Source organism: Hoplias malabaricus, chromosome X1, assembly GCF_029633855.1.
Source record: "Hoplias malabaricus isolate fHopMal1 chromosome X1, fHopMal1.hap1, whole genome shotgun sequence".
In the NCBI taxonomy this organism is placed as follows: domain Eukaryota; kingdom Metazoa; phylum Chordata; class Actinopteri; order Characiformes; family Erythrinidae; genus Hoplias; species Hoplias malabaricus.
The window spans coordinates 25,591,974-25,603,849 of record NC_089818.1 but is presented as its reverse complement, the minus strand read 5'-3'; the positions used below and the strand labels follow the sequence as shown (position 1 = coordinate 25,603,849).

Genomic DNA, 11,876 nt, shown 5'->3' with positions numbered 1-11,876 from the left:
AACACTGAATAACACCATGTACTCTTTATCTAAGATGTCTGCCAACTGAGAATGCACTTCAGTATATTCACGTTACATTCACATTATAAAGTTATATGCAGTAATGAATCTATAAGTGCGTTTTATATACAGTTAATGTCACAAACATAATGCCTTTGCTGTGCTATAGCCATGTGTTGCTTTATGCCACAGCATTTATTAATATCCTTTCTTCTAGCTGCTTAGTTACCGTCACAGTTGTCATTATTGAGATATTTTTTTTATCAAATATTAATAACGACATAAAAATCAGATGAACAGTTCCAGTGGCACAACGGAAAGAACCATTGCCACAAGAGACTCTTAATATGTACCAGATAGCACTCATTATTGTAATAAATAATATATAATGCTATTAATATTAATAATACTCTTTGCCTTTGAGTTCTTATGTTGACAGAATAAAACTTTAGATGATAATACGGTTGCTGTAATTGTACGCATATGTTTTTACCTAGTTTAGTTTTTGCTAAGAGCCTCTGATTTCGGTGCCCTCACTTTTCATAGCAGAGGCAGTAGAGTAACAAAGGTGTCTGAGAGCTGTTACTATGTTTGTGAATGTATTACATAAATGGGTACCTACTGTTCGTTCGTATATTCCAATCCTTCTCCCACCAGTTTGGCAACTTTTTATTTTTTGGCATATTTTTAAATAAAACATATAGAGAATTTGGATTCAGTTTCCAGCTCAGACAGGCACCACATGCTATAAGAGTAACATTCCTGGGCAAGACTCCTAATGCATTAGGACAACTAGATGAAATCTGTAGCATGATTAAATATACTGTTTGCTCTGCAGTATCCATACCTTTACTCTCTATGTGTTTAAGAGTTTATGTTCAATGTGGTAAGTCCGGACTGATTGTGGCAATATTGGATATTTACGGGAGCTTGCTACCTTGATTTGTAAGGAATAATATTTAATGAATTAAACAATCAAGATTTCCATCTTCCCATTTTTAATTTATTGTTTATCTATATTAAAAAAAAAGACTTTTATCGTATAATGAGACTTTACAGGTCCTTCTGCTCTTTGTGAGATTTCAAAGTTCTTACACAGAGCTAGATCTCTTTATTTATTACATCATTCTGTGCACGGTGATGAATCAATGAGGAAAACATTTTATGGCACATCTCTCACGATATGTATATTTCTATATGTCTATATTAAGTTTTGAATCCTGTAAGAGATGATTTCATCCATGTTTTCCACTTAAGAAAAGTGACAGTTTTCTCAGAGCATTTCTCAAAGACCTTGCACTGTTTTTTAAAGACTGCCTTTCATTCGCAAAACTGTTTTTATAACGAAATGCATGCTTGATATTTGGTAAATATTTAAAAGAGCAAATGGCATTTTAATAATATATGTTAACTTTTTTTATTATTTAAATATGTGTTTAATACTTGTGCAAATTGGAGTTGAAATTTATGTTCATGTATTAAATTACCTTTTTGACATATTTGGAGACAAACTCATACAAAGGTAAAAAAGTACACAGAAGTATAGTTGATTTTATCTGCATGATTTGACTGAATTATAAATATATATTCTATAGTTCATTAGTATATTAACAGTTGTCTGAAAGGTGGATTGAAATATACTCCAAGTTGAAACAAAGTATATTTTAAAGTTAGAAAAAAACACACTGAAGTATATTGTAAGTGCATCTTCACCGTGTCTCAAAATAGTACAGTTAAATACACTTAGATTTAAATATTTTTAATAGCACTAACTTGTATAATAAGCATATTAGTACATTGTCAGTAAACCAGAAATAGCACACATTTAGTACTTTAGTCAAAGTATTGCAAGTGTAATTATGAGATTGCAATTCCATCTTGGATGATGGCTCAGACATCCAAGTCTGTGAGACTTAGAGAGTATTATTGCCTTCATTCTCTGGGTGTGTAGGCTGAGCGCCCTCTTACCCCATCTCATTGCTCACAGTGCTTGCTAACACAGGCATCTTTAGGCTAATGTGACAGATCTAGGCAGTTTGTGTTCTCATATGGTGTATTGAGCTGTTTGGTTGTGTTGCAATAGCAGCAGTTTGAAAAAAAGCACTGGCTTGACCTCATGGGTCTCTCAAGTAGCTAATGTTAACGCCCACCATCTGAAGGATTTTGACACTGTGTGCGATCAGGAGAGTCTCAGTGATTAGAGGAATAAGCAACGATTACAAATATTTTTTTAAATAAAATTATATATAAAAGTCTCTCTGGATGAGAGTGTCTACAAAATACCATATATATATATATACATGTGTAAATGATAAAAGTTTGTTATCATTATCCTTTTTGCCCATACACAAAACCTGTACCAGTATTAATTTTATAAAAAACGGGGTATAAAATAGATTTTTACTTTTGATTTAATAAAGAGGAACAATCTAGATTTTATTTGTCCTCAGGCGTGGTTTCTCACTGGAGCGTCCCCCTCAAAACAAATGTTGTGGTACAGCATCAGATTTGGTGTTCTACAGCGTTATCCATATTAAAAGAGGAAGTGGCTCATATGCAACACGATGGCAAGGGTTCTGCTGCTGACGTTTGTTCTCTCCGTTTCAGCCTCAGTCCCAGGTAAAACTTTTTTCTAAAACTCTATTAAATAGTTTCATATAAAATAATCCACAACGGGTTGTGACTAACATTCCAGCTTTACATTCCTTTTGTTATACTTCAGAAATTAAATGTATTTTACTGGTTTAGTTGTTTGTCTACTGTACTCTATGGAGACCTGTATATCCTTCATTTGTTCTAAGAGCATATATAGGAAAATTCATCCCACTTTACTGCAGAAAAATGCCTCTGTTGGGAATGATTTTGGAACATTGCTGTAAGGACTTGACTTAATTTACCTATTTGACAATAATTGTGGATGATGTAATCAAAGTGCTCCACTGTGTTTAGTTGAGAGAATTGAGAGTCAGTGTAGAAACAAGGAGGATGTTATATTTATAATTAATGTAACAGTTGATACGATGGGTGCACCTTAAAGTAGCTGAATTCACTAAGTATATGGGGAAACTTCAAACATTTGGACAGAGTGTGCATCAGAATGAGTTAGGCATGAACTCTGTGAAAGTATTTCCTCCCTATGTCATCCAGTTGAAGGAAAAAAATACAAAGATTAAAAAAGAAATTGATAAAAACAAAGTTTTTTAAATTAATTATTATTATTATTTTTTTTTTACAGCACCCTATAATGTGTCAGGTTGGGTTGGTGGTTCTGTTCATCTGCACGTGTACAATACTATACCAAAGTTTGATGACCTAACATGGAAAATAAATTTCACAAATATTGTGACATATTATAGCGATAACAACTATAAAGTTTATGATGATTATACACAAAGAGTGGCTTTCAACAAGACAAACTTAACTCTGACCCTGATGAACCTTAAGAAAACTGACAATGGATGCTATAAACTAATAGCCTCTGGTGAAAAGCTCATTACAGTCAATACATACTTTCTCACTGTGGAGGGTAAGTTTACAGAATGGCCATTCATTTAAGGCCGTGGTCAAGATTTTAATCAGAACTAAGCTCTTGCCTAAAAAAATATTCATAACTAAAATAATTATCTTATTTATTTTATTCAATTATTCAGGTCCAGTGGATGTGCAAAGCAAGACCTGCAGCTTCACTCTCAACTATTTTCTTCTTTGCATTGTTTTCATCTTTGTCTTCGATGCATTTTTTCTGGGGTTCTAAATTCTCTAAACATGTGTTAACATGTTCTATATTTTAACTTACTTTTTCGTTTATGCTAAGCCTCTGTAGAAAGCAAGTACTTGGGTAGTGTTATGGATAAAAAAGATGACCTGTACTAGACTAGGGTTTGATTCATTGTGAACCAACAGCCCACTGTAACAATAGCCAGCTTCTAACATTGTATTAGCTTTCCTCTGTAACACAGACACGTTTTATTTTAAGGTGCAATTATTTGTCATTGTACAACTTACAACAAAATGTTTATTCCACACATACACATACCCACACCCACAGGACTGTGAACACACACCCAGAGCGGTGGGCAAACATCCCCGGCACCAAGGGAGCATTTGGGAGGTCAGTGCCTTGCTCAATGGAAATTCAGCCATGGATGTTCCTGCTGGTCCTTGGGATTGAAACGCCACCCTTCCAGTATCAAGTCCAGCCCACTAACAATTAGAGCAAAGGCTGCCCCCATTTGCTGAATGCCATAAATATGATACAGAAGTGGGTGGGCCTACTGTATCTTACATATATGTTATTTAACAATGTGTTGTAAGCTTATTTATTTCTTAATAAAATCATTTTAAAAAATTGCACATTGCTGCTTTTGCTGTGGTACCAAATATTAGCTGGATATATCAGGGTTAACGGTCTCAAGCAAACTGTATGTAACAAAGTCGGCACTTGCCATTTGAATAGAAGAGCAATAACTGAATATCTGCTATTTTAATTGGTTAACTTTACAAGCTACTCACTTTCCTACTTCAGGGACACTAATATTCATACCTTCACACTTTTCATCATAGTTTCTGTGCCTTCTGTGACGTCCACTACTAGTAAACTACAAAATAGATTTGTGCTCTCTAAGAACTTTAGATTGACTAGCTAAGACTCAGCTGGCTAGTATTTTACTAACTGAATAATTTGAAATTACAACTAAAGCTGGTTCTTTAACAGTAAGTAGCTATATAATATTACCCAAAAATATTTCCATTCAAAACACAATGGAAGCAGGATATAAAATTTGCAATATATGAACACATCCTGTCTTCAACATCATGTACAAACAAGAATAAACTTAATAATTACTGTGCACAATACTGCAAGAAAAATACGAGAGTAGAAGTACTCTATTTACAGGATATTCATCCAGCTGTTACTTTGAAGCAAATAAACACATCACAGGTATAACAAAATTTGTTTGTTTATTAACTTAACAATCTGGTTTTGTGAAACACACACAAACACCAAAATAAATAAATTCATTAAAAACCTTAGATATGAGGTGTGTTTCTCAAAGCTTAGATTGTTCAGCTATTAAACACTTTGATTTCACACCTGTGATTTGTTTAATTGTTATATATAGTGTATAGTGTTTATTTAAATGTTTTATAAAATGCAATTAAAATAAATCTGTCCTCTGTTAAGTCTCTTGAAATGCAATTTAAAAAAAGTTTAATATTTTCACTAACCTAATTGTACTTTGTAAATATAAACACATTTAGAATTTGATGCCTGCAATACTTGGGACAGAGGAATGTTAAATACTATTTTACATCACCTTGTCACGGCTGCGCTAGGAAGGCGAGGAGGCAGACGTACACGCAAGGAAAGTCTTTATTACAAAAACAAAACAAAAAGAGAACAAACACAGACAGGAGTAAAGTGAACAACTAAACAGGAATAAACTAGGACAGAGAGAAAACAGTCGTGAACCAGGGTAGATATGGGTAAACTAACAAGACACAGAAAAACACACAAGACCAGACAAGAGAGCGCTGCAAACAAAGGGGTATAAATGCCTAAAGAAGCACATGGTGGGGAATACAGATATAGGACAGCACAGGGCAGGGCAAGGGTGTGACACATCTATCCTTTTAATGACACTTAGTAGTTGTTTGGAAACAAATGTCTGCCATTTTCTTGCTAAAATAAGCATGGACTTGGTGGCAATTATCTTTCTAAAATCCCAATACACAACTCCACATCAATTGTACCTTCGCCCCTATATAATTCACCTATGCCATGGGCACTGATGTACCCACCATGACAGATACTGGCTTTTGCACCATTCACTGAAAACAGAGTTTTCTTTTTCATCTTTGGCACTGAGAACTCCATTTCTGTTTTCCTCATAAACAAGTCGAAAAATAGACTCATCTGACCACTGCTCAGGTTTAAACTTCTTTTCACACCATCTGAAAAACCACCAGATAACACTGAGGCATATGTGCATAGAACTGATCTATGGCTGTCTTCTTGGATATACAGATTTAGGCTGCATCTTGATGCAGGGGTCATGTGGCAATGGTTTTCTGAGGTACTACTGATCCCACTGGCTAGATGTATCACAGCTGTATTATGGTTTCTCTAAATTTGAAAGCTTAAAATCATTCACCTTCAACAGTAATATCAGGTCTTTCACTAAACACACTGAACTTTCTCCAGATATCATAGTTTTTCCCACAACATTATGTATGTTACAATGTGAAAAGAAGGAATGTCTCAGGTAATGATTCAAGAGAATTAGCAAATCTCTTTGGGAACAACACTTTTATAGGTTTTCAGAGAGTGATATAGAAGTTTGCTCTTGGGCACAGACAAAATTTGAAATATGTCGTGAAAATCAATATACAAAACCGCAACAGATGTCTTTTTTAAGAAAGACATTACTGAGGGTATTGTTCGTGTGTTTCCTGTATCACTGTGTTACTTGTGTTTGCATGAAAAGAGGAAGTGGCTCAAATGCACAACGATGGAAACTGTTCAGAAGTTGATTTTGGTTCTCTCTATTTTTGTGACAGTCACAGGTAAAAATAATCTTCCCTAAATTTAGTTCTCTAAGTAATCTTTTTATTATAAAAAGCTTGTTTAAATGTATTAAGTTCCGTAAACTTTCTGGGATGTGGTTAGCTTTATAAAGTCCTAGAAATGTGTAACATTTTTCAACATATTTCTTTTAAATTGCATTTCAATATAGAAACGTTCATGGGAACTGCATTTTCAAGTGCACAGTGAATCTAAATCTAGAAAGTTATGCCTTTCTTCTATGAATATAATTTCTCTCTAAATACATTCAACACACTTTTAAATACATTCATCAATGGGGGTATGAATATTATGAGCATGAATTATGTGCATATTAAAAATAATAAAAATGATATTATGTTGTTGTGCCAAAGAAACCCCCATGTTTTTTTATCAATAATTTTATCCATGTCTCTGATGACATACGAATGCCTTATAATACATTATAAATGTTTTGCAGTGCCTTGTAGCGTTAAAAAAAAGGTGTTACCATGGTTCCCCCTTTTATTATACTATATTTCGTTATGATGTCTCTCATATGCCTTAAGTTGACATTAATAGTAATGTTCAGGTGTTTTTTGTGGTAGGTTGGACACACTCAAATAGCTAATATGTGTTCTCTATTCCTATAGTGTCCACAGATTTGTACAAACAGGTCGGCTTCTCTGTTCAACTGGACATTCAGAATTCTGACAATAAGGATAACGACTTTTCCTGGAGATTTAACAAAGAAAACATCATCATAAAATATTACCCTAAGATTAACTTAAATAACGTGAAAACATATGGCCCGTATAAAGTGGAGTTCAATACTGATAGCTACAGTCTGACGCTGAAGAATATACAGAAGAATCAAAGTGGACTGTATGAAGCAGTGAATTCTTCGCAAACGGACAAAACTGTTGCTACGTACAGACTCCATGTGTTAGGTAAGTTTATAGAAACTGTCAGTGGGAGAAAATACGCAGTCCTGACACAGCTCTTGTTTTAAAATGTAATTTCACCACTGAGGGAACAAATTGTGAGGTATCGTGTAGAAGAAGGGAAAACTTGTAGTAGATGTTAATATAACAAAACTTTAGTCATGTCGGGGAAGAAAAAATACAACCCTAAATATCGCTTACTTTTGTGAGGTTTGATTATTAAGTGAAGTTCTATGGCATGTATTATATGCAATTATATTTAAGGTCAACAACATGGCTCTGTTCCACTGCAAAGCCAAATGGTTCAGAGTGGAATAGCATGTGGTTAGTTTAGCGTGCTAAGAACTGCAGAATCTTTGTGGTGTAATGGCTTAATGACGCAGCTATTTGCTGATTCATTCTATGTTTATATCACTTTTGCCACTTCATCCTGCTTTATTTTAAAAGCAAATACATTCAGATTAAAATGATGTTTGCTACACGCTACACTGATGCTGCTAGATGTTATGGTGCTGTCAACAAGAAGAGATATAAACCTAGCTAGCATGCTAATGTCTGCGTTTACCAAAAAAAACTGCACCCACATACGTTTATATGTTGATGGTTCCATCTGAGATAGGAGTTCACCTAAGTAGGCCACAGATTCAAGAAAATCTCACACAACAGTATAAGAATTGTTCTCATTAATTATTTAAAAAAACAAATTTGAGACATTTTTTTTAAAAATGCTTTGTGTTACAGTGACAGAAACCTGAATCTTTAACTTTGTTAGACTCTGTAGAATCTAACACAACAAGGCAACTCTGACAACATATTTGAAACCTCTCTGTCAAAGGCATCTCAGTTTTGCCAATATACACGACCTTATGACCTTTAGCAGTTCATTTGGGCCCGAAGCTGATTTTTCACCAAAGCAGTATGTTTATCCTCTTCTGCGGTGTCTAAAGCTAAGCCAATACTGGACATGTTTGGGGACATGCTCATTTGGGTGTAAATGACCTGGAATTGAATGTGTTCTGTGATGTGTGTGTGTAAGGTCAGGCCCAGTAAATCACTGGGTCACTGCAAAAAGATGCAAAAGGAAGCTGTAACCAATCACACAGTTGCATTGGAAAAGACAATGTTTAGCTTGTATTTAATGAAGTACTGGGTGATGTTGATGAAGAAAGAGCTTGTTCATAACAATCAGTCCATTTGATTATTAAATAAATGATTGTGTAAATGACTGATTGTTCATTTATTTCGTGTTGACTAGCACTAAAACGATGATCTATGTGTGTATCTCAGATCCAGTGGACTCCCCTGTCCTTTCTGCTGTCCCTCACCAGCTAATCAATGACACCTGTAATGTGACATTTACCTGTAGAGGTCATGACCGCTCCATCAGCTCCACCTATTATAATGAAACCTTTGAGGAAAAGAATGAGACTTCACCTGCACACATCACCCTTTCCCTGTCTGTCAGAGGCAGCACCATCATCTGTAACCAAAGCAACCCAATCAGCTGGAAGCAGCATGTTTTGTCAGGATTTAGGGAACACTGTTCACATGAAGGTATGCACATATACACGAAAACCTTTTTACATTTTGATTCAGAGATCTTGACTTGTTTTTTAGATTTGATTACGTATTTATGCAAATTAAAGGATACTTTATTTTATAAAAACCTCATAAAATTATTAGAGTTCAGATTTGATACTACCTAGGACAAGCTCAGAAAATAATACAACATTTCAACACAAAACATTTGCAGATTAGCACTTTCTTGTGCTGAATAGTGTTTTTTTTAAAACATGGTAACTGCGCTAAGAACGATATATGATTCAACCTGATACTAAGTGTGGTTATAGACAGTGGTTTCTATAAATGAAAACAAATTAGAGACCCTTAGAGGATACAGAGGTGTGTATCGAAGCCAAACCTTTTTCAAAAATTTCAAAAGTAATACTTTTTGAAAGAAAAGAAAGCAGCTATTGTATTCACATTATTTATGAAAGCCATTGTTCATTTATTGTCTGTAACCACTTATCCAGTACAAGGTTGCGGTGGGTCCAGAGGCACTGGGTGCAAGGCAGGAACACACCGTTGAGGAGGCGCCAGTCCTTTACAGGGTGACACACACTCACACATTCACTCACACCTATGGACACTTTTGAGTCACCAATCCACCTACCAACAGATGTTTTTGGACCGTGTAAGGAGCCTGGAGCACCCGGAGGAAACCCACGCAGACACAGGGAGAACACACCACACTCCTCACAGACAGTCACCCGGAGCGGGACTCGAACCCACACCCTCCAGGTCCCTTGTCCACAGTGTCGCCCTCATTTTTTATTATTTTTTCATTTTTCTTCTATAAAGTGCAATTTACTTAATTCCAGAATTAACCAATTCATGCTCCATAGAGAGCATCCCCACATGGGGACAGAATCTCTGACACATCCAGGCCACTAGTTGTCAGTACAATGGCTGTTTTATAACATAAAGAAGACTAATTGGAGAAAATATCTTACTTCCCCTTTAATTTTATCGTTGAAACTTACAAAATCATTTCTTTTTCCCCCTTCAATAGAGAAGAACAACGTACTTTGGCTACACCCTGTGTTTGCATCACTTTTAATTCTCCTGGCTATTGCTTTAAATGGCATCTATCAACAAATTAGCTCAGGTACAGTTTGTTTCTTGTTTCATCCGCTGTAAATGTGAATGAACCAGTTCCTCAAATACGATGCTTTTGGACAATATTCTGATTTTCATAAAAGGTGCCAGGTGGCATCATTGTTTGTAGGAGCTAACACTAGAAATGGAAATACATTAAAAAAAAAAGAACAAAAAAACCTCAAAATGCAACGTTATCTATTACCTTCATCTTTTTCAGACAATGAAGCAGTGCTCACAAAAGTTGTTTGGCACTGCACCAGCACCACCGCAGGTGAAGTACATCTAGGTATGTTTATATCTGGGTCTATTTCCTTGAATGTTCTAAACTTTCTAGAGCTCACTTTTCCTTCTAAAACTGCCCTAGGTTCCTCACACTGTGAGAAGGAACAAACAACAACAAAGGTGGAGGTAAGATGGGTATATTGTTGTTTTTTTTCTGTAGGGGTGAATAAAGTAATGCCAGTTAATATGGTTTACTGTTGTAAGCAAGTTTGGAAGCCTCTGGTCAAATGACAGTTTGTTGCTTTCCTAGGTAGAAAAAAGTTAACATAACACCTACAGAAAACGTTCTCCTGTATATTTTAGTTCACATTTACAATTTCAGGAACATATTAGCAGCTACAACAATAAATATGGGTTTTTAAAATATCTGTCTGTGTGTCTGTGTGTGTGAGACCGCCAGAGATGTGTTAATTTATGTCTAATCTGGTCAACAGTACAAGCAAGTTCCATAGTCATCCACCAAGCCGGACGCCTTTTCTACTGTAGTGAAGATACCAGAGCCTAAAATAAACTAAGAGTCTGACCAGTCTAGCTGCTGAAAACATGTGAAAGAGACCAACGTATGAAAGAAGATTGTAGATTAAATTGTCAGAATTGTTTGAATGTGTTCACTCCGCCACGTTTGGAGAAAATAATGCAGCTAAAGAAAATACTGTTAACACTTCCTATGGATACTCTCCTTATAATGCACTAATAATGCACTTAAAATGTTTTATTATGAATGTATGAAAGCTCTAAAGCACCTAAAGAAAGATGTACATCTTCATAAATTCACGTTTAATAAAGCTTTACGTGTTTTTATTTGTTACATTTTGCAACCTGCTCCTCTCATTAATTACCTCTTAATAGTTTGGACAGATGTTATAATGCAGTTTTCTTGCTTTTCTTACTTTAAAGTGACAGTACTGGTACTGCTATAATGGGTACATTACTCTTCCCTGTTGTTATAAGGCATCCATAACACTACCTTCACTGTCTGTTTATCAGCTCCATTGCCCATGTAGGTACGTTGTGCAGTTTTACTGATTGTAGTTCATCTGTTGCTCTGCATACTTAGGGTGCTTTTCCACTGCATTGTACTTACTCGGCTTGACTGTAATCTGCTTTTTTTTTTTTGGCTTTTTCATTATGAAAATTTGGTACCTGGCACCTGGAACTGGGTACTGTTCTATTCGCTTGTGGTTCCAAGCGACCAGAGTAGGGAGTAAAACATTGGTGTCAGACGAAACACAACAGAGAGCTGGACAGTGCAACAAGGAACAAAAAATGATACTGATCTGTATAATCAGTCTGTGAAGTGGAGTTTGAGTAGTGTAGATCTGTGAAGTGGAAATGCACCACTTGACAGCCCTCTTTCACCCTATTCTTCAATGCTCAGGACCTCTCAGGGCCATCTCCAGGTAGGTTTACTTGCACTAGTACAAGTGGATCAGGCGCAGCAGTGC

At 35.6% G+C, this 11,876-nt stretch overlaps 1 protein-coding gene across 1 annotated transcript; it reads left to right on the top strand.

Moving 5' to 3' along the window:
- The first annotated feature begins 6,512 nt into the window (after nucleotides 1–6,512).
- Nucleotides 6,513–11,040, top strand: LOC136676128 (SLAM family member 5-like). Its single transcript, XM_066652997.1, has 7 exons — nucleotides 6,513–6,567; nucleotides 7,198–7,494; nucleotides 8,776–9,042; nucleotides 10,061–10,156; nucleotides 10,367–10,420; nucleotides 10,514–10,557; nucleotides 10,866–11,040. Exons 1-7 carry the CDS (start codon nucleotides 6,513–6,515, stop codon nucleotides 10,881–10,883), a joined length of 831 nt encoding a protein of 276 aa, XP_066509094.1. The 3' UTR covers nucleotides 10,884–11,040.
- The last annotated feature ends 836 nt before the right edge of the window (nucleotides 11,041–11,876 follow it).